We start from the raw sequence: 19,242 nt of genomic DNA on the forward strand, positions 1-19,242 counted from the left end.
AGGCACAGAGGGATCCCCCGTCCTGCGGTGGGTCCCTAATCTGCACCTCTCGCTCCGCGTCCCCCAGATGCTGAGTTTGTGGCCTCCGTGCTGGTCCAGGAGAGCAAGGACAGCCCCGTGGGCGACGACGACAAAATCTACTACTTCTTCACGGAGCGGGCGGGTGAGGAGACCACGTCCTTCTTTGACAAGAACCAGGTGGCCCGGGTGGCCCGGGTGGCCCGTGTCTGCAAGGTAGGCATGTCCCTGGCCACGGGAAGCCAAGCGCTGCTCCTCCCGGTGCAGGGGCTGTGTGCTTGCACCTTGGGGGAAACTGAGGCACGGGCAGAGGGGGACACAGACCCCCAGCAGCCTGTGCAGAAATGCTCCCTGCACTCTCCCAGAGCGACGTGGGGGGGAAGAAGATCCTGCAGCGCAAATGGACGTCCTTCATGAAGGCGCGCCTGGTCTGCTACATCCCCTACTACGAGGTGCTGCGCAGCATCTGCAGCCTGGACGGGGGTGGCTGGGCCAGCACTGTCTTCTACGCCGCCTTCACACTCTCGGCGCAGTGGTGAGTGGGGCAGTGGTCAAAATGGCTGGGGCTAACAGTCTGCAGCATCGGGGGACCAGAGATGGTCGAGGGGACTCGCAGGCGCCGAGCACCTGGGGGTGCATTGGTGGGGAGCACCTGTGTGTCTGCCCGGGCTCAGGTGGGGCTCTGCCCCCCAGGAGGACCATGGAGGCCTCAGCCGTGTGCCGCTACAGCATCTCGTCGGTGCAGCATGCCTTTGAGGGCCCCTACATGGAGTACCAGGACTCAGCTCGCAAGTGGTCCCGCTACGATGGTGCGGTGCCTGAGCCCCGGCCTGGCTCCGTGAGTGCGCGGGGGTGTGGAGCGGGGGGGGCATGGGGCAACCGCATCCCCCCCTGACCCGCATCTCCCCCGGGCAGTGCATCACGGACCACTCCCGCAGGAAGGGCTACAACTCCTCACAGGACCTGCCCAACAGCGTCCTGGACTTCATCAAGCTGCACCCCCTCATGTTTGAGGAGGTGAAGCCGGCCGGCGGGGAGCCGCTGCTGGTGAAGAAGAGCGTGGCATACAGCCAGCTGGCTGTGGACAGGGTGCGGGCCCTTGACGGCCGCTCCTATGATGTGCTCTTCATGGGGACGGGTGAGCTTGGGATGAGTTTGCTGGGTCTCTGCTGGGCAGAGGGGACACCCCATGCTCCCTCCTGACCCCCTGCTCTTGCTCTCCAGGGGATGGCTGGATCCACAAGGCCGTGGTGGTGGGCTCTGGCATCCACATTGTGGAGGAGGTGCAGGTGTTTGGGGACCAGCAGCCCGTGGAGAGCCTGGTGATCTCCCACGCCCAGGTGAGGGATGGAAGAAGTCAGGGGACACCACACACGGGGCACGTTTGTGCTGCGAAGCTGCCATTGGGCTGTTTGGGGGAGCAGGGGGGACATGATTCCTGGGTCACCCCAGCTTGGGATATGTGCTAGGGCCCAGTGGGGCAGCCTGGGGAAAGGAACCAGCCTGGCCCCCACCTCCTTGCCAGGTGCCAGCTGCCACCGTCGGCACCGACTGGAGCTGGGGGCACTTCCTCGTCCACTCCCGCCAAGGGAGAGCTTTGCTGTGGGGCTGGGGGGGATCTCTGGGCGCCATGGGGCACCCCACAGCCCAGCTGCACCATGCCGGGGCAGTGCTGATCCAGCCCTTTCCCCCCAGAGGAGCCTGTACGTGGGGGCAGCCAGCGGGATCCTGCAGGTGCCCCTGGCCTCCTGCGCCAGGTACGCCTCCTGCTACGACTGCATCCTCGCCCGGGACCCCTACTGCGCCTGGGACGGCAGGGCCTGCCGCGCCACTGCCACCGCAGACAGGTAGAGACGGGCTGGCCGTCCCCGGCGGGGTCCCCACGAGCCTTCCACCTGCCCCATCCCGTGTCGTTGCACATCACCCCATGGCACAGTCGCCCCAGTGCCACCCCCAAGGATCTGGCATCTGACAGCGGGTCTCCCGGTGGCTGTGACCCCGTAAGGGTGGGCTCAGCTGGGGCTGTATGGCTGAAGCCCCCCATGTCTTGCAGCACAGGGCTGGTGCAGGACATTCAGAGCGGCAACGAGGGATGCCGGAGCAGCTCCGGGCGGGGTGAGTCTGCGCCGCCCCTCAAGACAGCGGGGGATGCCGGCGTCCCTTAGGGTGGCTGAGGTGGGTGCGAGGCAGTTTGTGTCCCCGCAGGCTCCCTGCCGTGGAAGAACCGGACGGTGCTGCAGGGGGATGACGTGCTGCTGCCCTGCGACCAGCACTCCAACCTGGCACGAGCCGTCTGGATGCTGAACGGCAGCGAGGCGCCAGGCACGGGGCAGGACCGGCTGCGTGTTGGGGTGGACGGGCTGCTGGTGACGGACACGTTGCCCCAGGACAGCGGCGAGTACCGCTGCTATGGGGAGGAGCGGGGTCTCCGGACACTGCTGGCCGCCTACAGCCTCACCGTGCTGCCCGAGCTGCCTCGCGGCCCCACGGCTGCCTCACGGCCCCACGCCGCCAGCCAGGCAGCCAGCGACATGAAGGTGGCTTACGTCTCCGCCATCGTCGCCTTGGTGGTGCTGTGCGCCGTGCTCAGCACCGTTCTCCTCTACGTGTCCTGCCTGGAGAAGCGCAAAGGCAAGTACGTCCTGGGGGAGCCGCGGCCAGCCAGCGTGGAGCTGCAGACCGTCTCGGCCAACTGCCTGCGCAAGGGCCGCCGCGGGGAGGAGGAGGAGGAGGAGGAAGAGCTCACCTACCCCGACGGCTGCCTGCGGATCATCCCCGGCGAGGCGCCCACGGCTGCTACCTCCCCAGTCAAGGAGCTGCCAGCTGCCGTGCCCCCGCTGCCGCCACCGCCACCGCTGCCGGCCGAGCTCACCAATGGCGTGGGGGCTCTGCCGAACGTGCTCCGCAAGATGAACGGCAACAGCTACATGCTGCTGCAGCAGCAGGAGGAGCCGCTGGTCTCACCGCTCTACAGTGCATCCTTCACCGAGGAGCTCAGCAAGATCCTGGAGAAGCGGAAACACACGCAGCTGGTGGAAAAGCTGGACGAGAGCTCCGTGTAGGGGCCGGAGGGGGGGGGTCCTGCCAGCGGGACCCTCCTGTCCTCCGGCCCCTTCTCCCACCCCCTGCCAGCAGTGTTACAAGACTCAGGCAAAACTACCTCCTGGATGGCAGAGCCGGGCCGGGCCCGGGCTCGGCTGTTCCTTCGGCTTTTCACTCACTTTTGAGACTCGCTGTACAGAAGAAAAAAAAGAAAAATAATCTATTTAAATTTGGGAGCTCTATTTATGTATAAAAACCCACCGACGGCGGCCACGAGCTGGAGGCAGGAGCTGGCGCCTAGCTGAAGGTGGACACCAGGGTGGGGAGGGAGAGTTTCTGTCTGTCCGTCCGTCCAGGCGTGAGAGATGCTGTTGTGGACGCGTGGACTCTGGCCTGCCCCGTTGGGCGTCCCTCAGCGCATGGGAGCTGGACTGCTGCTGAGAGGTGGGTGAGGAGCAGGGAGCGGGGCTGGGGGGCTGCTCGAGGTTCCTGCACCTCTCACAGGGTGCAGGGTCCCTTCCCAGCGTGGGGCCGGGGGGGGGTTTCCCCCAGCTGCCCACTCGCAGGCAGGAGAGGGGCCTCGGACACATCTCGCATTGCGGGGGGTGGCCTCCGTGGCTGCCAGCCCCTGCCCGCTCTCCCACATCTGTCCCCCCAGGGCTTCCTCTCCGGGAGAGGACAATTCGGCGAGGGACTGAGCCAGGGCAAGGAGACCATGTCCCCGAATGCCCCAGAGCAGCTGGTGGAGCAGCACGTGCCCCCTGCAAGGAGGCCCCAGGTGAAATTCAGGGCTGGTGCCCTGGGGAGGTGGCACCCCCAGGGCCTCCGACCCTGACAGGGCTCTGCCCCCTCTCTCCAAGGCGCTGCAGGGGAAGAGCAGGATGCAGCAGCAGGCAGCAAGATGCACTGGCAGCCACTGCCATGCCCCACAGCATGACGAGGGACCAGCGCAGCACTCGCATCCCTCCCCACCCCCCGATGTCCGTAGTGCCCCCACAGCCCTGGGCACCACATTTCCGCCCTCCTGCATGGTGCCATTGGAGAACTGGGGTTCAGGCACAGCCCTGTCCCCTGTGGGACATGTGGGAGGGGAAGTGTCCTCGCACAGTGAGGAGGAGCCCTGGACAAGGACCTGCCTCCCTCTGGGGCCTCCTGCTCTTCATGGCACTTTCCAGGGGCAGCCACTGTCCCTAAATCCCCCCAACTACCTCTGCTCCTACCGCCTCCTGGGGGAACCCGAGGGACTGGGGTGACAAAAGCATCTCACACGCTGGGGACAAGGCGGTGACACCGGAGAAGCCGGGGAGGGACAGACTTGCTGGGGTGTGTGTCCTCCCCTCTGTGTTCCTTACTGGCACCTCCAGGATTAGGACATTGCCTGAAGCTCAGCCCTGCAGGTGGGGCAGGAGGGGAGTGGCAGCCCCTGGGGTCCCTAACGGGCTGGACCCCTGGCCCTCCTGCCCCAGAAGAGCGAGGCTTAGTGGGAAAAGGCAAGAGCTGGATGCCTGGGCTCTCCCATCCTGCCCCCACCCTTCTTTTTGTTGCAAGAGGGGGGGGGGGGGGGCAATCCACCCCCCAAGCACACACCCCCCCCCCCCAAGGAGGGGCACTGCCCTCCGTGTCTGGCACCCCTCGTGCACAGCCCCACGTGCCCCCGGCAATAAACGCGGCTCTGTCTGGACGTGGCGTGGCAGCGTGTCTCTGTGGGCAGGAGGAGAGATGGATGCAGAGGCGCAGGGTGGGGAGCAGAGCCTTTATTGGGCCTGCAGGCGCGGGCCCCGGACGGTGAGGGCGGAGGGTTTGTTGGTGAGGGGGTGCCACTGGCCCTGGACGCTGGGGTTGTCGGTGTGGAAGGGCTTGCGGATGCGGATGATGTCCAGGCCAGACTGGCCAGCCAGCTTGGTGGCCAGCTGCACGATCTCCTCGCTCGTCTTGTTGGCGATGAGCTCCTCCCGCACCGTCCCGTTCACTGTGGCAGAGCAGGGGGTGGGGTGTCAAACCGGGGCTCCCCCAACCCGCTGCCACCCCTCCCTGGGGTTGGGGCAGCTGCTGTTCCCCTGTCCTGCAGGGCAGCCGGCCCCAGTACCATCTGCGGCTGGGCAGAAGCTGTGCAGAGCCAGGGCAGGGTGGGGAGCGGAGGGCCCCATCCCCATCCTGCCCCCCCTGAAACCCACCCGTGCCCCCCCCCCCCACACTCACGGTACTCAGCCAGCAGCAGTGGGGCTGCGCCAAAGCGGGGGCTGATGTAGAGGACGACATCGGGGTGCTGCCGGGCGAAGTCCAGGGCCGCCTCCTCCACGAACTGCCTGCGGGGGGGGGTGTGGGGGGGTCCCCCACGCCCAGCAGGGTCAGAGGATGGAGGTCACCAGGGCAAAGGTCACAGGTGGGGTCACCCCCACCGTGGTGCCCTGCCCACGGGTGGGGTCACGGTGCAGAGGTCAGGGGTGTTGTCACCTGCAGGTCTGAGGTCATCGCCCAGCCTGCCCCTGCGCCGTGGGGTCGGAGGTCAGGGGTCAGCGGTGCCACCTTCTAGTCCCTCCCCCCCCGCGTAAGAGATTGGGGGTCGCAGCCCCCCGCCCCCCCCCCCGTGGGTCAGATGTCAGCAGCACCTTCCCCTTTCCCTGCACAGACAGGTCAGAGATCACCACAGCTTCTCGTAAGCCCCTCGCCCACCAGGTCAGGGGTCACCAGGCCTCTGCCCCCCCCCGTCCCCCATCCCCGGCGGCCAGGGGCCGCGGGCGCGGCGCCTCCGGCGGTACCTGGCGCCGCGGGCGTCGCCCGCGGTAGGGCTGAAGAGGAGCTGGAGGCGCTGGAGCTGCCGCACGTAGCGGCCCACGCCGTTGTGCAGGACGGCCGCCAGGAACCGGCTGGGCGTCCCGCGGCTCGTCATGGCACCGCCCTCACCCGGAACGGGAACCAGAACCGGAACCGCGCGGGGAGAAGGGAGCACCCGCTTCCGCCCGCCGCCCGGAAGTGACGCGCTGAGCGCGGCGGCGGCGGGGTCGGGCAATGGCGGCGTCCGTGGAGCTCCACGTGAGGGGGGCGGCCTGAGCGGCGCCGGGCCGCGGGGCCGCCGATGCCGGATCGGCGGCGGCTACGGGCGGGTGCCGGGGCGGCCCGGGAGGAGGCGGAGGTGGAGGCGGAGGCGGAGCGCGGGCAGGATGGCGGCGGTGCCCCTGCGGCCCTGCAGAGCCGCCGGCCGCCTCCTGCCGCTGCTGTGCGGGGGGGCGAGGAGCAAGGGAGCCTCTCTGAGGGCCGGGGCGCTGGGCCGCCTCACCCAGCGGCGCTACAAGAAGGACGTGCTGCCCTCCCCCGAGGGGCCCGTGCCCTCCGTCTCCATCACCGAGATCCGGCAGTACCTGCGGGCCCAGGGCATCCCCTTCCACGACGGGTACAGCTGCCTGCACACCCCCAGCCTCTTCACCGACGGCCAGCAAGACCAGCCGCCGGCCACCAGCGCCCCTTACACGCTTTTCATCGACAAGATGACGGGCAGCTTCCTGTGCACGGCCACTCTGGCCGAGGGCACCTGGCAGGACTTCCAGGCCAACGTGGAGCTGCGGCACCGCGGCGTTCCCACCACTGGCGCGGAGGAAGCGGAGAAGGACGCGCGACGGGCTTGCGAGGACGCCCGCTGCATCTGGGACCGGGCGCTGCCGCTCTGGGAGCTGCTGGACGAGGACGAGACCAACGAGACCAAGGCCATGTTCGGTATCTCCCTGGTGACGGACGCCACCCTGAAACGCTTTGGGGTGCGTTACCTGAGGACTGCCAAGTCCCTCGTCTTCCCCTGGTTCAGTCCCCGCGATGCGACGCTGAAGGGCCTGAAGCTCTTGAGGGTGGAGAAGAAGGGGGATGCGATCGCTTACGTGGAAGAGACTTTACCCCGCTTCGATTCCTACCGCAATCTCTTTGGGCTGCCCCTGATCGGCCGCCGAGACACAGAGCTGGTCTTAACTGGGTGGGAGCTGGATGCCCTGGCCCTGCACCAAGCTACAGGGGTGGCCAGCCTGGCCCTGCCGCGGGGGGCCACCTGCCTGCCCCCTGCCCTCCTCCCTTACCTGGAGCAGTTCAAGCGCATCACGCTGTGGTTGGGCGAGGACCTGCGCTCCTGGGAAGCCGCCAAGCTCTTTGCCCGCAAGCTGAGCCTCAAGCGTTGCTCCCTGGTGCGCCCCGGCAACCTGCAGCCCCGGCCCTTGGAGGCTCTGAACCAGGGCCTGAACCTCACCAAGATCCTGCGTACTGCCCTGCCCGCCAGCCACAAATCCATCGTCTCCTTCCGGCAGCTGCGTGAGGAGGTGTTTGGGGAGCTGGTCAACACTGAGCAGGTGGCTGGCGTCAAGTGGGCGCGCTTCCCTGAGCTCAATAAGCTCCTCAAAGGACACCGCAGAGGGGAGCTCACCATCTTCACAGGTGATGGGCAATTGGCTGGTGAACAGGGGTAGCAGAGAGCTCTTTGGTGGCTTCACCCTCCTGAGGGTGACACCTCACGAGTCTTTTGGGTCCCTTTCTGCTCACAGCTTTGGCTGAGCCCATTCTGGGGGTGTGCAAGAGGCTGGGGCGCGTTCCTAGGTATGGTGGGACCAGGCATGCCAGTGTTGTGATGGGCTCCCTGCCTGGGGCGGCGCAGAAAGGGCTGCCACCCACCACCTCCTGTCTGAGCCCTGCCTGTGCCCCCAGCTGGCTGCCTAGTCCTTTCCCGCGCCCCGCAGGGACCCGCTGACGGTGACACATGTGCACCCAGGCATGCAGCCTGGCACGAGATGCTCCTTGTTTATGATGGGAGTGCTGCGGATGGGCTGCTTTTATCCTGCTGCCTGGTGCTTCCACCTCTAAACAACCCCTCAGCCTGTTCAGGATGGGTCAGATCTTCTCCCCCAGCTAATTCTTCCCATCGTTTCCTTGCACCAGGCCCGACAGGCAGCGGGAAGACGACCTTTATCAGTGAGTACGCGCTGGACTTGTGCATGCAGGGGGTGTGCACGCTGTGGGGCAGCTTCGAGATCAGCAACATCCGCCTGGCCAAGATCATGCTGACGCAGTTCGCTTTGCAGCGCCTGGAGGACCAGCTGGAGCTGTATGACGAGTGGGCTGACCGCTTCGAGGACCTCCCACTCTACTTCATGACCTTCCATGGCCAGCAGAACATCAAGTATGGTCGCGCACCTTCACCCCCAGTGGTGTTTACCCCTCATGGCATGTGCTGTGGGGCCTTAGGGAGCTGGGGCTCTTCCCCCACAGCGGGTTGCAGATTTGGGGCTGGTAGGAGGCACACTGGGGCTGTTCAAGTCCCGGGGTTGGCACGTGGGGACCGTGTGGCTCAACCGACTGCATTCCTGCTGTCACGGGGACTGTCACAGCCTCCCTCTGGGGTGGGGGTGAAGGGACAGGACCTGTCCCTGTGCTAGGTGGCTTCCCTAAAACCAACCTCTGCCCCTGGCAGCGTGCATGCCCCCCACACCCTGCTCACCTGGCAGCGCTGCCGTTTGCTGAGGAGGGAGGACAGGCACCGCCTGGTCCTTTTATTCACCAGGTGCTGTGGTGCCTTCACGCATGCCCATGCGCCCTGAGGGTCCCCACGGGCCAGGGGGATTGCGGGATGGTGGGCAGCAGCTGGGTCCTCCTGATCCAGCCGCCCTTACCTGTGGGGGTGGGGCTGCGCCTGTCCTGGGACAGAGGAGATGTGGCGGTGGAATGTGCCCAGGGCCCAGCAACAGCCAGGCTGATACCTCCCAGCTCTGCCTCTCCCCGTCCCTCTGCCCGGCTCAGCATCCCCATCCCTGCCTCCACTGATCCCCGGGGCTGATCCCAGTCTTTCCCTGCCCAGGACGGTGATTGACACCATGCAGCATGCCGTCTACATGTATGACATCACCCACGTGGTCGTCGACAACCTCCAGTTCATGATGGGACACGAGCATCTCTCTGCGGACAGGTAGCCCTTCTCCGAAGCCGTCCCCTCCTTCCTCCGCCACCCTTGTTCCTGGAGCTGGCCCTGTCGAGTGTCACAGCAGGGGCTGGGGACCCACACAGGGCATCCCCTTTCATCCTGCCTGGCAGTCCTGTTTCGTTGAAGGGCGATCACTGCCCTGGGGAGAAAGAGGTGGGAAAGGGTGAGCTGGTTACCTGCGATCCCTGTCATGCTCCATCCCTTTGCCTATGTGGGCCCAGCTGCCTCTTGGAGAGTGAGCCCAGCCCCTCGAGTGCTTCGGGCTGTGGGGCTGAACCTGGCAGCACCTTGCTGCCCCCCCCGCCCCGCACCAAGCAGTGCCAGCCCCTGACCCCGTTCTCCCTGCTGTGGCAGGCTCGCTGCCCAGGACTACATTGTTGGTGCCTTCCGCAAGTTCGCCACAGACAACACCTGCCACATCACACTGGTCATCCATCCCCGCAAGGAGGATGATGAGAAGGAGCTGCAGACGGCCTCCATCTTTGGCTCTGCCAAGGTGAGCTGGGCCAGGGCGGCCCTTCCTGTCCCTCGGGCACAGCGTGTTCCCAGGAAGGGGCTGGGATACATTGGGCAGCTGTCCCCAGCTCCCACCAGCACCCTCAGTCATTGCTGGGGACCTGAAAGGTGTGTGAGGGGCAGGATGTCCCCAGGACTCCTGTCGCCTGCTGAAGATGTGTGGAGTCCTGATTTGGCCAGGCCTTGGCAAGCTGGCAAGGAGATGCAGACAGGGAGCAAACCCTTTGCCAGCTAAAGCTCTGTTGCGGCTTTAGGTGCAGTTAATTAATGCTCATTGACTGCGAGTGGGATGTAGTAGGAGATAATTAAAGCAGGATCCAGGGAGGGTGCAGGGCTGGGCTCTCTCAGTGCTCCCGTCTCTGCTGCGATGCTAAACAACCCTGCAGTGGTGGGCAGGAGGTCCTCTGTGAGTGTTCACGGCCCTCCCGTGTTTCCCCCGGGCATGCTGTGGCTTCAGCTCAAGCCTGTCTGCCCGGCGGGTCTCTGGAATGTCCCAGGGGAAGACAAGGGGTTGGTGTCAGGGAGGTGCTGGAGTTTCCATGGCCTGGGATATCCTGTAACAGGGCTCAAAGGAGCCGGGCAGCACTTCCGAGCCCCGTGACTCTGCCTGTATCCCCAGCACCCTCCTGGAGATGATTTTCTCTCCCCAGGCCAGCCAGGAGGCCGACAATGTCCTCATCCTGCAGGACCGTAAGCTGGTGACAGGGCCAGGGAAGCGCTACCTGCAGGTGTCCAAGAACCGCTTCGATGGGGACGTGGGTGTCTTCCCCTTGGAGTTCAGCAAGGCCTCACTCACCTTCTCGTCCTCCGGCAAAAGCAAAGTCAAGCTGAAGAAGATGAAGGAGGAGAAGGCGCTTTTAGCCAAGAAAGCTCCAGAGGGATGCTTGGGAGACTCTAAGAAGCCATGAGCCTGACAGGTCTCTTCTTCGGTCCATCTGGAGGGACGGGGACTGGTGCTGGGAGCATGGGGCTGGGGTACGCCAGCCCCTCTCCCCCCGGAGCAGCAGCCATGTGCTGCTGTGGCCCTTTCTCCTCCTGCATGAACAAGCCTCTTGGCCGCCAGCATGGTGTACCTGAGATGTGGGGCCACCGTGAGAGGAGGAGTGGGCTCGTCCAAGAGAAGAGCTGCCAGGGGAGGGTGCTTTGGCAAACGCTGGCCACTCCGTACTGGTGCTGAGTGCCGGGAGCACGGGGTGGGGGGAGTAGAGTCAGTGTGGGCTGTGTGACGGGGGGCAGTGACCTTCAGCCCTGAGACTTGGGGAGCTCTGGACCTGGGGTAGGTTGTTAAATGGTGGCTAAAATGGAGCCAAAATCCTGGGCTGTGACTGGTGGGAGGGACTGTGTGGGGGGACTGTGCAGAGGTACACATGGTGGGAACCCCCACGACACGGGTGGGGGTCTCTGAGCTCAATCCTGGCTGGGATGGAGCCAGTGAGGGGAAGGCGGTGCAGGGAAGCGTGGGAGATTGTGGATGGCTCTTTTCCCGGAGCTGTGTGCTGCCCGTGGGATGTGGTGGGAGGATGGGAGCTGGACCCCCGTGGCATCACTGCTCGCAGCAGGTTAAAGGCAGCAGCGCTGGCGTCCTCCTGTGCTGGCGGGTGCGACGTGGCACTCGCCAGGTCGGCTAATGCCTGACCCAGCCCCCTTTGCTCAGGGTCTCCCCCAGCCCCTTTCTCTGGGAGGCATCACCAGCAGTAAAACCTCAGGGGGAGCAGCCCTACCTTGCAATACTGGGCTGGGGGGGAGGCCACCCCCATGCCCTCCAGGCTCTGGGCAGCAAATACTGTGACCTGGCCAGTCCTCGCCGTGGTAGGACGAGTCCACGGCCGGATCTTGGTCTAATCCCTTTGTTGTTTTTTTTCCCTTCCTACTTTTATTAAAGCATAAATGTGAGTGCCCTTTCTGTGCCACTATCCCTGTGACCGGGGAGCCCCTGGGGCTTGGGGGGGGGGGGGACCCTGGCCGAGGAGGGGGTTACCCCCAGGGGATGCCCTCGCTGTGCAGAGCATCCCGCCCCGGCCCTGGCACACGGATTATTAGCAGCCTCCATGCCGGGCATAGTTCTAACCTGAGCCATAATGAGGGGCTGGGGCGGGCGGGCAGGACACACCCGGCCCCTGGTTTCCGGGGTGCACCGGCTCTCCCGGAGAGCACCCTTGGGTGCTGTTGGTGCAGGTGTGAGCCCCCGCTCCCAGGGCAGGCTGGGGGTGATGGCGGAGGAGGGTCCCGGGGAAGCGGAGGTAAGGCTGGGGAGCCAGGTCCCCAGCACAGCTGGGTCAGGGTTTGCACGGTGGTGTGGGTGAGGGCTGGGGGTGTCCCCCCTTGGCCTGAGGGCCCTCTCCGGCTCCCTGGCACCCATTCCCCCCCCCCCCCCCCCCCCCGCGCCGGTTTAGCCCAGGGTGGGTGCTGTCATGGGGCTGTCGAGTGGAAGTGGGGTAGCGGGAAAACTCAGGACCCCCATCTCCCACCCATCCCTCCTTGGTGCTGGGAGGGGGTGATGGAGCCGAGCCTGGGGGGGCGGACCCTGGGTGATCCCGGACTCCGTGGGGCAGGTGGGCACCCACGGCTCGCCGGGCTGCGGGTGGGTTGATGTGAGTTTATTTTTCCTCCCTTTTCCCCCAGATTGGGGCTCTCGGAGAGCCGGGGGGTGGCAACAGCGGCAGCATCTCACGGAGGGGGCGGGGATGGGGGCGTCTGATGTCAAACGGGGCAGAGCCCTCCCCCCCGAGCCCCCTTGGCGGGGCGCTGGGTTCCCTATATAATTTGGGGGGGGGCATATCCTCGGCAGATGACCTTCACCCTGCAGGTCTGGGGGCTGCTTTGGTGGATGGAGAGCCTCGAGGTGGGGGGGGCTTGGCTGGTGAAAAGAAGGGGACGAGCCCCCCCGCCAGCCCGGGAATCCCCAGGAATCGACGCGACTGGGCGACGGTGACCCACGCGGGGGCTCCCGTCCCACGCACCCCACAGCCCCCCTCCCCATCCCCATCCCGCGGGGGGGGGGCGTGGCCTCGCCGAACGGGGGGGCGTGGTCTGGCGGGGGGGGGGGGGTTCGGGGGGCGTGGCCTGGCGCGGGGCGGGGCGGCGGGGCGCGGCGCAGCGCGGGAGGGCGGCAGCGGGGCCGCGGTGAGTGCGGGGGCCGGGGCCGGGGGCGCCCGGGGGTCCCGCCGGGCCGGGGGGAGCCGTGGGGCGGCCGAGGCGCGGGAGCCCCGGGAGACGCTTCGGGAGGGGGTTTGGGGGCTCTTCGGGGGAGCTGCCGGCGCTTGGGGTGTTGGGGGGGGCCGGGCCCCTGGGGGCCGCTTGGCGGGGAGGGGGGGGCGGTCCGGGGCTCTCTTGGGGGGGCAGCGGCGGCCCTGGGGCACCGTGGGGTGCTTTGTGGATGTTTCAGGGGCGCTTTGGGGGTGTCCTGGGGACGCAGAGGCCCAGGGGCTCTGTGGGGCATTTTGGGGGGTTGCGGGGTACTTCGGGGGTGCTTTAGGGGAGCTGTAGGGCAGTGCGGGCCCCAGGGCGCCGTGGGGCACTTTGGCGGTGTTTTGGAGCACTTTGGGGGTGCTTTAGGGGCACTCTGGGGGAGCTGTGGGGCAGCAGAGGCCCAGGGGCTCTGTGGGACACTCTGGGGTGTTTCAGGGGCATTTTGGGGCAGCAGAAGCCTAGGGGCTCTGCGAGGCACTTCGGGGGTGTCGTGGGGCACTTTGGGGTATTGTGGGGCAGTACAGGCCCCGGGACTCTGTAGGGCGCTTTGGGGGTGTCGTGGGGAACTTTGGGGGTGTTTTAGGGCACTTTGGGGGAACTGTGAGGCAGTGGGGGTCCAGGGGTGCCACGGGGCACTTAGGGGTGCTGTGGGGTTGTGCAGGGTGGAAGCACCGTGGGGCAGGCAGGGCGCTGGGGGGCTCAGTGGGGCAGCGTGGAGTGGGTGGGAGGGAGGGCAAGGGGGGTCGTGGGGTGGACAAGGGGGGCAGCACCAACCAGGGAGCCTCGGGATGTGGGGGAGTGGTGGGAGGGCACAGTTAAGCATGGGGGGGTGCCCACCCCACACGTGCCGGGTGCGTGGGGAGGAATGAGGGGCTGCTTCCCCCTGCCCTGGGGGGGGCCCTGAGGTGCCATCAAGGCACGGGAGCCCCCGGGGGGGTGGGGGTCCGGCCGAGCAGGGGCTGAGTCTTCCCTTGCCGTTTCGGGGTCGGAACGGTGGGATCCGGCTTCGCTGCGCTCCGGCCGGAGCGGCTGGCGGTGACGCCACCCCAGTTGCTGACTGGTTTTACTGGGTGGCCAGAAGGAGGTTTTGTAGGGCGCTGGCGGCCGGGCGGGCTGGCCACCCCCTCCTGAGGCACTTGCCTCCCTCGGGCAGCGGTGGGACCCTCTCGGCAGGCCGTGGGGGCTTGCGGGAGGGAGAAGATGGAGTCCCTTCCCACCGCCTCCCAGCCCCAGCCGCTGAGCGTGGGGCCCCGGTGGTGGCCCCTCCGTGGCCGTGCGGAGACCCGGCTGTCCCCACGGGCGACCCCCTAACCTGCACGTCCCGGGAGAGTTTCGCTGGGGTGGGGTGCTGCGCCTCGGCTGGCTGCGGTTAGGGGGCCCCGAGATGTCCCGTTGGGGGTCCTGTGTCCCCGTCTGGTCTCCGATCCCTGCTCCTGCTCTTGCAGCAGCGGCAGGTCCCCACGGGGGGCCGTTGTCCCCACCACCCCTCCCGGGGGGGGCCACGTTCCTCCCTGGGTGCTGGGAGCAGCGTACCTACTGCCAGGCTCCCCTGCCACCCTCTGTGCCACGCTGGCACCGCCTGTCCTGGCCCTGCCGGTTGGGGGGCTTGGGCAGGGGGGTGTGGGGGAGGGCATGGGGACTCCCGCTGCCGTTTGGGGCCCTGACCCCCTCCTCTTTTTCCTTCACGCTTCAGGGGCCGGCGGAGCCGTGTTCGTGGTGCAGGGGCCCGAGTGGACCGGACGGATGGGCAGCGGCTGGCAAGGTGAGCGGGGCCGGGTGGAGGAGGGTTGTGGGGGGAGTGGTGTGTCACCCACCTTCCCACTCAGGGGTGTCATGGGCACGGTGTGAGATCACGGTGCCCGGGGACGGCACGTGATGGCAGGGGTGATGGTGGCGGGGGGGCTGGCTCGCCGGCATCTCTACCCTGCTCGCCCCCCCGCCCCTGGCTGCTGGCAGGCGGATTGATTTCAGGTGACAGCTCGGCGGGCGAGACCATGCGGGCAGCGGCCCCCCCCCCGCCCGCGCCCCGTGCCAGCCGCAGCCATGTGCGAGATGCGATGAGGCAGCGGGGGACGGATCCAGCCCGTCGGCTGGCTCCTGTCACGCGGGCGTATGGCATGGGTTGGGGCAGGGGGGGCCGCAGCAGGGCACTGGCAGAGCCCCCCCCAGCTGGAGGGGGGCGTGCAGGGTGGGAACAAGGGGCACCCGTGTGTTGGGGCTGGGAAAGAGCCTGGTGCCCGCATACTGGACCACCTGCCTGCCTGGCAGCTGCCCCCTTGGTGGCTGTCTCCAGGGGACCCTGCGCCCCACTGTGGATGCTTGGGGGTGGGGGCACCCTCTGTGGGGTCGCTGCAGAGAGGTGGGGGCTCTGAGGCAGTGAAAATGGCTGTCCCCAGTGTGTGGGGCTGCCCCCCACTCTCCGTGGGGGCTGTGCTGGCGGGCGCCGTGGGGCAGGCAGGCAGGCTGCCCAGGAGCCAGCTTTCCGCGGGCCTCTCGGGATTCGCCTCCAGCCCTGGCACGCTTCCCATGGCGGGGTCACGCCAGGGCACGGCGGGGGCCAGGACCTCATCGCTGCTGCCCCACGGTGCCACCAGCACCCCACAGCCCCTGGCAGCCCCAGGCTGCACCACCGGGGTGCTGAGCCCAGCTGTGGGGGGTGCTGGTGCCGCTGCCCCGGGTAATCCCAGTTTTATTCTGGTTCATTTGGCATCTCCTTCTGCCTGCTTCCCTTTGGGCTGCCCCATGCCCATGAGACTGGGGATGGTGGCCAGGGGTCTGGGGGTGCCCCCGTGCCCACCTGGGGATGCTGGCAGCCCGTGGGGCATGGCCAGCGGTGCCCATGGTTCTGATGCCCAGTCTCCCTTGCCCGCAGGCTGCCCGCGTGCCCCTGCCCGCCGGGGGCCCCCCCGCCATGGCCATCGTGCAGACGCTGCCGGTGCCCCTCGAGGCCGCCGCTGAGGGGGCTGCGCAGCTCCGCGCTGCCGCCCGCTCGCCCCTCACCACCATGGGCAGCGTCGGCAGCCTCCTGCCCAGCCGGCCCTGCCATGACCGTGCCAGCCAGCCCTGTGACGGGGAACCCCCCACCGCCTCCTTCCGCAAGCAGGAGGGGCTGCTCCGGGCCACCCCCAGGGACCCCCCGTCTCCCGAGGAGCCCTGCGCGGCCATGCCAGGCGTCACCCACGCCTATTCCAACGGGGGCTTCTGCGGTGACTGGCTCGACGGCCCCTCTCCCGCCAGCCTCTGCAGCGACTCGGATGAGCCCCGTGATGAACCAGCCCCCAGTGATCATCTCCGGGGGCCGCCCCCCAAGCTTGTCCCCGTCTCCGGCAAGCTGGAGGAGGTGAGGGGGGGGGCGGCAGCTGGCTGGGTGGGTGCTGGGGTCTTGGCTTTGCTCCTCGTGCCACGCTGGGGCTGTTGGCTTGGGCACGTGAACTGGGGCCACATGGCCGCATTTTTGGTGTCCCTGGGGAGGTGGCCACCTTCGTGCCCTTGGTGTCCCCTCCTTTGTGCCAGGGGTGTGTGTGGGAGCCCACCTGGGCACCCCACGGAGGGGAGATGGAGCGGGCAGTGACCGGCCCCCGTCTTCTTCGGGGTGCAAATGTGTTGGGGCTGGGGACGCTCCCCCATCACCACCCCAGGCAGCCCCTTGGGAGGGTGATGGGTCCCCCCCCCCAGCCCAGCCCCTCCTCTCTCCCCTCTTCCCCTGGCAGAACGTGGAGAAGACCCTGATCCGCCCCATGGCCTTCAAGCCGGTGGTGCCCAAGCTCCGGAGCACCCAGCCGGGCACGCGCCCAGGGCTCTCGGAGAGCCAGGTGAGCCTCACCCACTTGCTGGGTGCCGAGAAGCCCGGCTCCCTGAGCTGCCGCGCCAGCACCCTCTCGGACTCGGGACGCAACTCCCTCTCCAGCCTGCCCACCTACAGCACGGGCTGCAGCCAGCACCCCGAGGCAAGCGCCCTGCCGGCCACCCCCCACGGTCCCCCCGAGCCTCCGGGGGGCTGCCGCCCCTCCAACTCGGACAGCGGGCGCTCGTCCTCCAGCAAGAGCACAGGTTCTCTGAGCGGCCGGGGCCGGCCCTCCTCAGAGAGCGGCTCCTGTGGGCGCTCGCCCCTGCCCGGTGAGGAGGCCATGCTGGTGCGGGAGCTGGAGGACAAGCTGCGGGAGAGGGAGGCCGAGCTGCGGCTCCTGCGCGACACAGCCTGGACGAGAACGAGGTGGCCATCTGCCAGGTACGCCCCTGGTGTCCCCCTGTCCTGTCCCGGTCCCCCTCCCCGGGGCACCTCGTGCGGACATCACCCCTGGTTGGGGGGCAGAGACCCCCTTTGGGGACCCTGTACAGACCCTTGTACAGGGATGCTTTTTTCTGTGGGTCTGGGAATGGGGTTTTCCCCTCTGGTGGGTGGTCCTATATAGTCCCAGGGGGCCAGTTGTAGATGGGGTGCCTCCTCTTGGGGCGCCCTTTTTTGAATGTGCCTGGGACCTGCGTCTTCTCCCTGCTGGTGGTGGGGCTGGGCGTGCTGACACGGGGGGCACAGCATGCAGAGGGATGGGGGGGGGCGCAGAAGGAGGGGGGCATCACCACATCGCACCCTTTCTGGACCCCTCCCCCATTTGGGGGGGATGCGCCGCTCCCCTCCCTGTGGGCAAGGGGTGCCCGTCCTGGGGAGGACAGCAGAAGTGGGGGGGTGCCGTGCCGCCCCCCCGCCCCCCCAGCGTGCGTGTGCGCCTGTGTGCCCCCCACCCAGGTGTACGAGGAGAAGCAGCGGCGCTGCGAGCAGGAGCTGGAGGGGCTGCGGCAGCGCTGTGCGGCCCAGGCGCGGCAGGCGGCCCAGGCAGCGCAGCGGGGGCAGCAGGTCCTGCAGCTCCAGGTGCTGCAGCTGCAGCAGGAGAAGAAGCAGCTGCAGGAGGACTTGGCCCAGCTGCTGCAGGAGCGGGAGCTGCTGGAGCGTCGCTGCGCCTCCTTCCAGCGTGAGCGCACCGAGCTGGCACCCCGGCTGGAGGAGACCAAGTGGGAGGTGAGTCGCCCCACGGCGCTGGGCGAGTCGGGGGGTGCGGGCTCCGGCTGGTAGGGGGGTTCCCGGCCGGCGCCTGAGCCCCGTCGTCCCCGTAGGTGTGCCAGAAGTCGGGGGAGATCTCGCTGCTGAAGCAGCAGCTGAAGGAGGCGCAGGCGGAGCTGGCGCAGCGGGGAGCCGAGCTGCTGGGGCTGCGGGCTCAGCTGCGGGAGGCGCGGGCCCAGCTGCAGGCGGGCGAGCGGCGGGCGCAGGGGCTGCAGGAGGCCGCCCGCCTGAAGGCGCTGGAGCTGGAGGTCTGCGCCAACGAACTGCAGCGCCGCAAGAGCGAGGCTGACCTCTTCCGCGCCAAAGCCGGACGGCTCGAGCAGGAGCTGGCGGGGCTGCGGGAAGCCACCCGTGGGCGATGCCCCCCGCCCGGCGAGGGGTGCCCCCCGCCCGGCGAGGGATGTCCCCAACCCGGCGAGGAGCCCCGGGGCGGCGCGGGGCTGCGGCGGCAGCTGGAGCGGCTGCGGGCGGAGGTGGCCCTGGAGCGGCGGCGTGGGCAGGAGCAGCGGGACGCCTTCGAGCAGGAGCGCGGCACGTGGCAGGGCGAGAAGGAGCGGGTCATCCGCTACCAGAAGCAGCTGCAATACAGCTACATCCAGATGTACCGCCGCAACCGGCGGCTCGAGCAGCGGCTCCAGCATCTCCGGCTCCAGGGGGAGGACTCCCCGCCTGAGCCCTGTGACCCCCCCGGCCCTGACCCACCCTTCGAGGAGATCACGGCCACCGAGATCTGAGATGCTGCCTGCCCTCACCCTGTGCTCGGAGGGCAGGAGGGGCCTCCAGCCCCTGGGATTTTGGGAGCTGTGGAGCTCCAGGGGATCCCTGCTCTCCCCCTGGCTCTGCAGAGACCGCTGGCACTGGGAGGGGGCAGAGGGGACCGCAGGCGCTGCCCCCTCCCCAGCATGGAGGTGTTGGGGCGAGGGTGCACCAGCACCCACAGCAGCGGGGAGTTGCCTGTGAGATGTGGGGCAAGGTGGGGGCCGAGTCCCGGCCTCGGGGCTGCCCGGAGCTGGTTCCTGCTGATCCTCTTAGCGCCCGGGGGATTAGTGGCACTGGCTTCGGCCAGGGTCACCTTGGGCAGGCAGAGGGCTGGCTTGTCCCCTCCCTCTCATCCCTGCTGGCACCGTCACCCAGCCACTTCCAGAGGGGATGGTGTGTGCCCTGCCCATGCCAGCCTCCCTCCCCCTGCTCCCCATGTGTTTGTCAGGGGATTCGTTTCTGTGCCATTTTAAATAACTCTATTTTTATAGGACCTACCAAAACATATCACCCTCTCCCAGCTCACACCCTGCCTGTCTGTGCCCGCCTCACCTCTGCCACGGGGCAGCTTGCCCTCAGTGCCTTTCCCATGCCTTTGCCCCCAGCATCCCTCTGTTTCCCCCCCCCCCCCAAAAAAAAAGCCTGGTCCATGCCCCTGTGATGCCCAGTCTGCCAGGGGAGAGGGGCACGGTGCTGGGGGTGCCAGCTGGGG

At 67.8% G+C, this 19,242-nt stretch overlaps 4 protein-coding genes across 14 annotated transcripts in view; 3 read left to right on the forward strand and 1 right to left on the reverse strand.

The window, feature by feature from the left end:
* SEMA4G (semaphorin 4G) overlaps nucleotides 1–4,741 on the forward strand; it is a 29,675-nt gene extending 24,934 nt beyond the window's left edge. For 8 of the 10 annotated variants that reach the window (XM_030030304.2, XM_030030306.2, XM_030030299.1 and 5 more), the window contains 9 exons: nucleotides 68–234; nucleotides 384–553; nucleotides 712–856; nucleotides 934–1,156; nucleotides 1,243–1,358; nucleotides 1,714–1,865; nucleotides 2,072–2,133; nucleotides 2,224–3,504; nucleotides 3,719–4,741. In XM_030030304.2, the coding sequence (XP_029886164.1) occupies nucleotides 68–234; nucleotides 384–553; nucleotides 712–856; nucleotides 934–1,156; nucleotides 1,243–1,358; nucleotides 1,714–1,865; nucleotides 2,072–2,133; nucleotides 2,224–3,080 (1,892 nt within the window). In that variant the 3' untranslated portion in view covers nucleotides 3,081–3,504; nucleotides 3,719–4,741. The remainder of the gene's footprint in view (nucleotides 1–67; nucleotides 235–383; nucleotides 554–711; nucleotides 857–933; nucleotides 1,157–1,242; nucleotides 1,359–1,713; nucleotides 1,866–2,071; nucleotides 2,134–2,223; nucleotides 3,505–3,718) is intronic. The other 2 variants (XM_030030300.1, XM_030030301.1) reach the window with 2 other exon arrangements.
* A 58-nt stretch (nucleotides 4,742–4,799) lies between these two features.
* Nucleotides 4,800–5,986, reverse strand: MRPL43 (mitochondrial ribosomal protein L43). Its single transcript, XM_030030312.2, has 3 exons — nucleotides 5,820–5,986; nucleotides 5,260–5,366; nucleotides 4,800–5,029 (listed from the first exon to the last, which is right to left on the reverse strand). Exons 1-3 carry the CDS (start codon nucleotides 5,948–5,950, stop codon nucleotides 4,815–4,817), a joined length of 453 nt encoding a protein of 150 aa, XP_029886172.1. The 5' UTR covers nucleotides 5,951–5,986; the 3' UTR covers nucleotides 4,800–4,814.
* Nucleotides 5,949–11,419, forward strand: TWNK (twinkle mtDNA helicase). 2 transcript variants are annotated; one of them, XM_030030310.2, is made up of 5 exons: nucleotides 5,949–7,473; nucleotides 7,972–8,212; nucleotides 8,888–8,995; nucleotides 9,365–9,506; nucleotides 10,177–11,419. In XM_030030310.2, exons 1-5 carry the CDS (start codon nucleotides 5,949–5,951, stop codon nucleotides 10,432–10,434), a joined length of 2,274 nt encoding a protein of 757 aa, XP_029886170.1. In that variant the 3' UTR covers nucleotides 10,435–11,419. The 2 variants fall into 2 exon arrangements, with proteins under 2 accessions (XP_029886170.1, XP_029886171.1); XM_030030311.2 differs by having other exon boundaries at nucleotides 10,213–11,419.
* Nucleotides 11,420–12,614: 1,195 nt separating this feature from the next.
* LZTS2 (leucine zipper tumor suppressor 2) lies at nucleotides 12,615–19,155 on the forward strand. Its single transcript, XM_030030565.2, is given in 7 exon segments — nucleotides 12,615–12,649; nucleotides 14,409–14,477; nucleotides 15,588–16,055; nucleotides 16,426–16,908; nucleotides 16,911–16,943; nucleotides 17,460–17,729; nucleotides 17,825–19,155. Coding segments are annotated over 5 exon segments (1,896 nt in total). The 5' UTR covers nucleotides 12,615–12,649; nucleotides 14,409–14,477; nucleotides 15,588–15,626; the 3' UTR covers nucleotides 18,506–19,155.
* Nucleotides 19,156–19,242: the final 87 nt, after the last annotated feature.

The sequence above is a fragment of the Aquila chrysaetos genome, chromosome 11 (genome assembly GCF_900496995.4).
Source record: "Aquila chrysaetos chrysaetos chromosome 11, bAquChr1.4, whole genome shotgun sequence".
Lineage (NCBI taxonomy): Eukaryota > Metazoa > Chordata > Aves > Accipitriformes > Accipitridae > Aquila > Aquila chrysaetos.

Coding starts and splice junctions, on each gene's coding strand:
- MRPL43 (XM_030030312.2), bottom strand. CDS start 5,950: ATGACGAGCCGCGGGACGCCCAGCCGGTTCCTGGCGGCCGTCCTGCAC. Junction 5,367..5,819: donor GGCGACGCCCGCGGCGCCAG/GTACCGCCGGAG, acceptor CCCCCCCCGCAG/GCAGTTCGTGGAGGAGGCGG. Junction 5,030..5,259: donor ACTGCTGCTGGCTGAGTACC/GTGAGTGTGGGG, acceptor GCTCTGCCACAG/TGAACGGGACGGTGCGGGAG.
- TWNK (XM_030030310.2), top strand. CDS start 5,949: ATGGCACCGCCCTCACCCGGAACGGGAACCAGAACCGGAACCGCGCGG. Junction 7,474..7,971: donor GGAGCTCACCATCTTCACAG/GTGATGGGCAAT, acceptor TCCTTGCACCAG/GCCCGACAGGCAGCGGGAAG. Junction 8,996..9,364: donor GAGCATCTCTCTGCGGACAG/GTAGCCCTTCTC, acceptor CTGCTGTGGCAG/GCTCGCTGCCCAGGACTACA.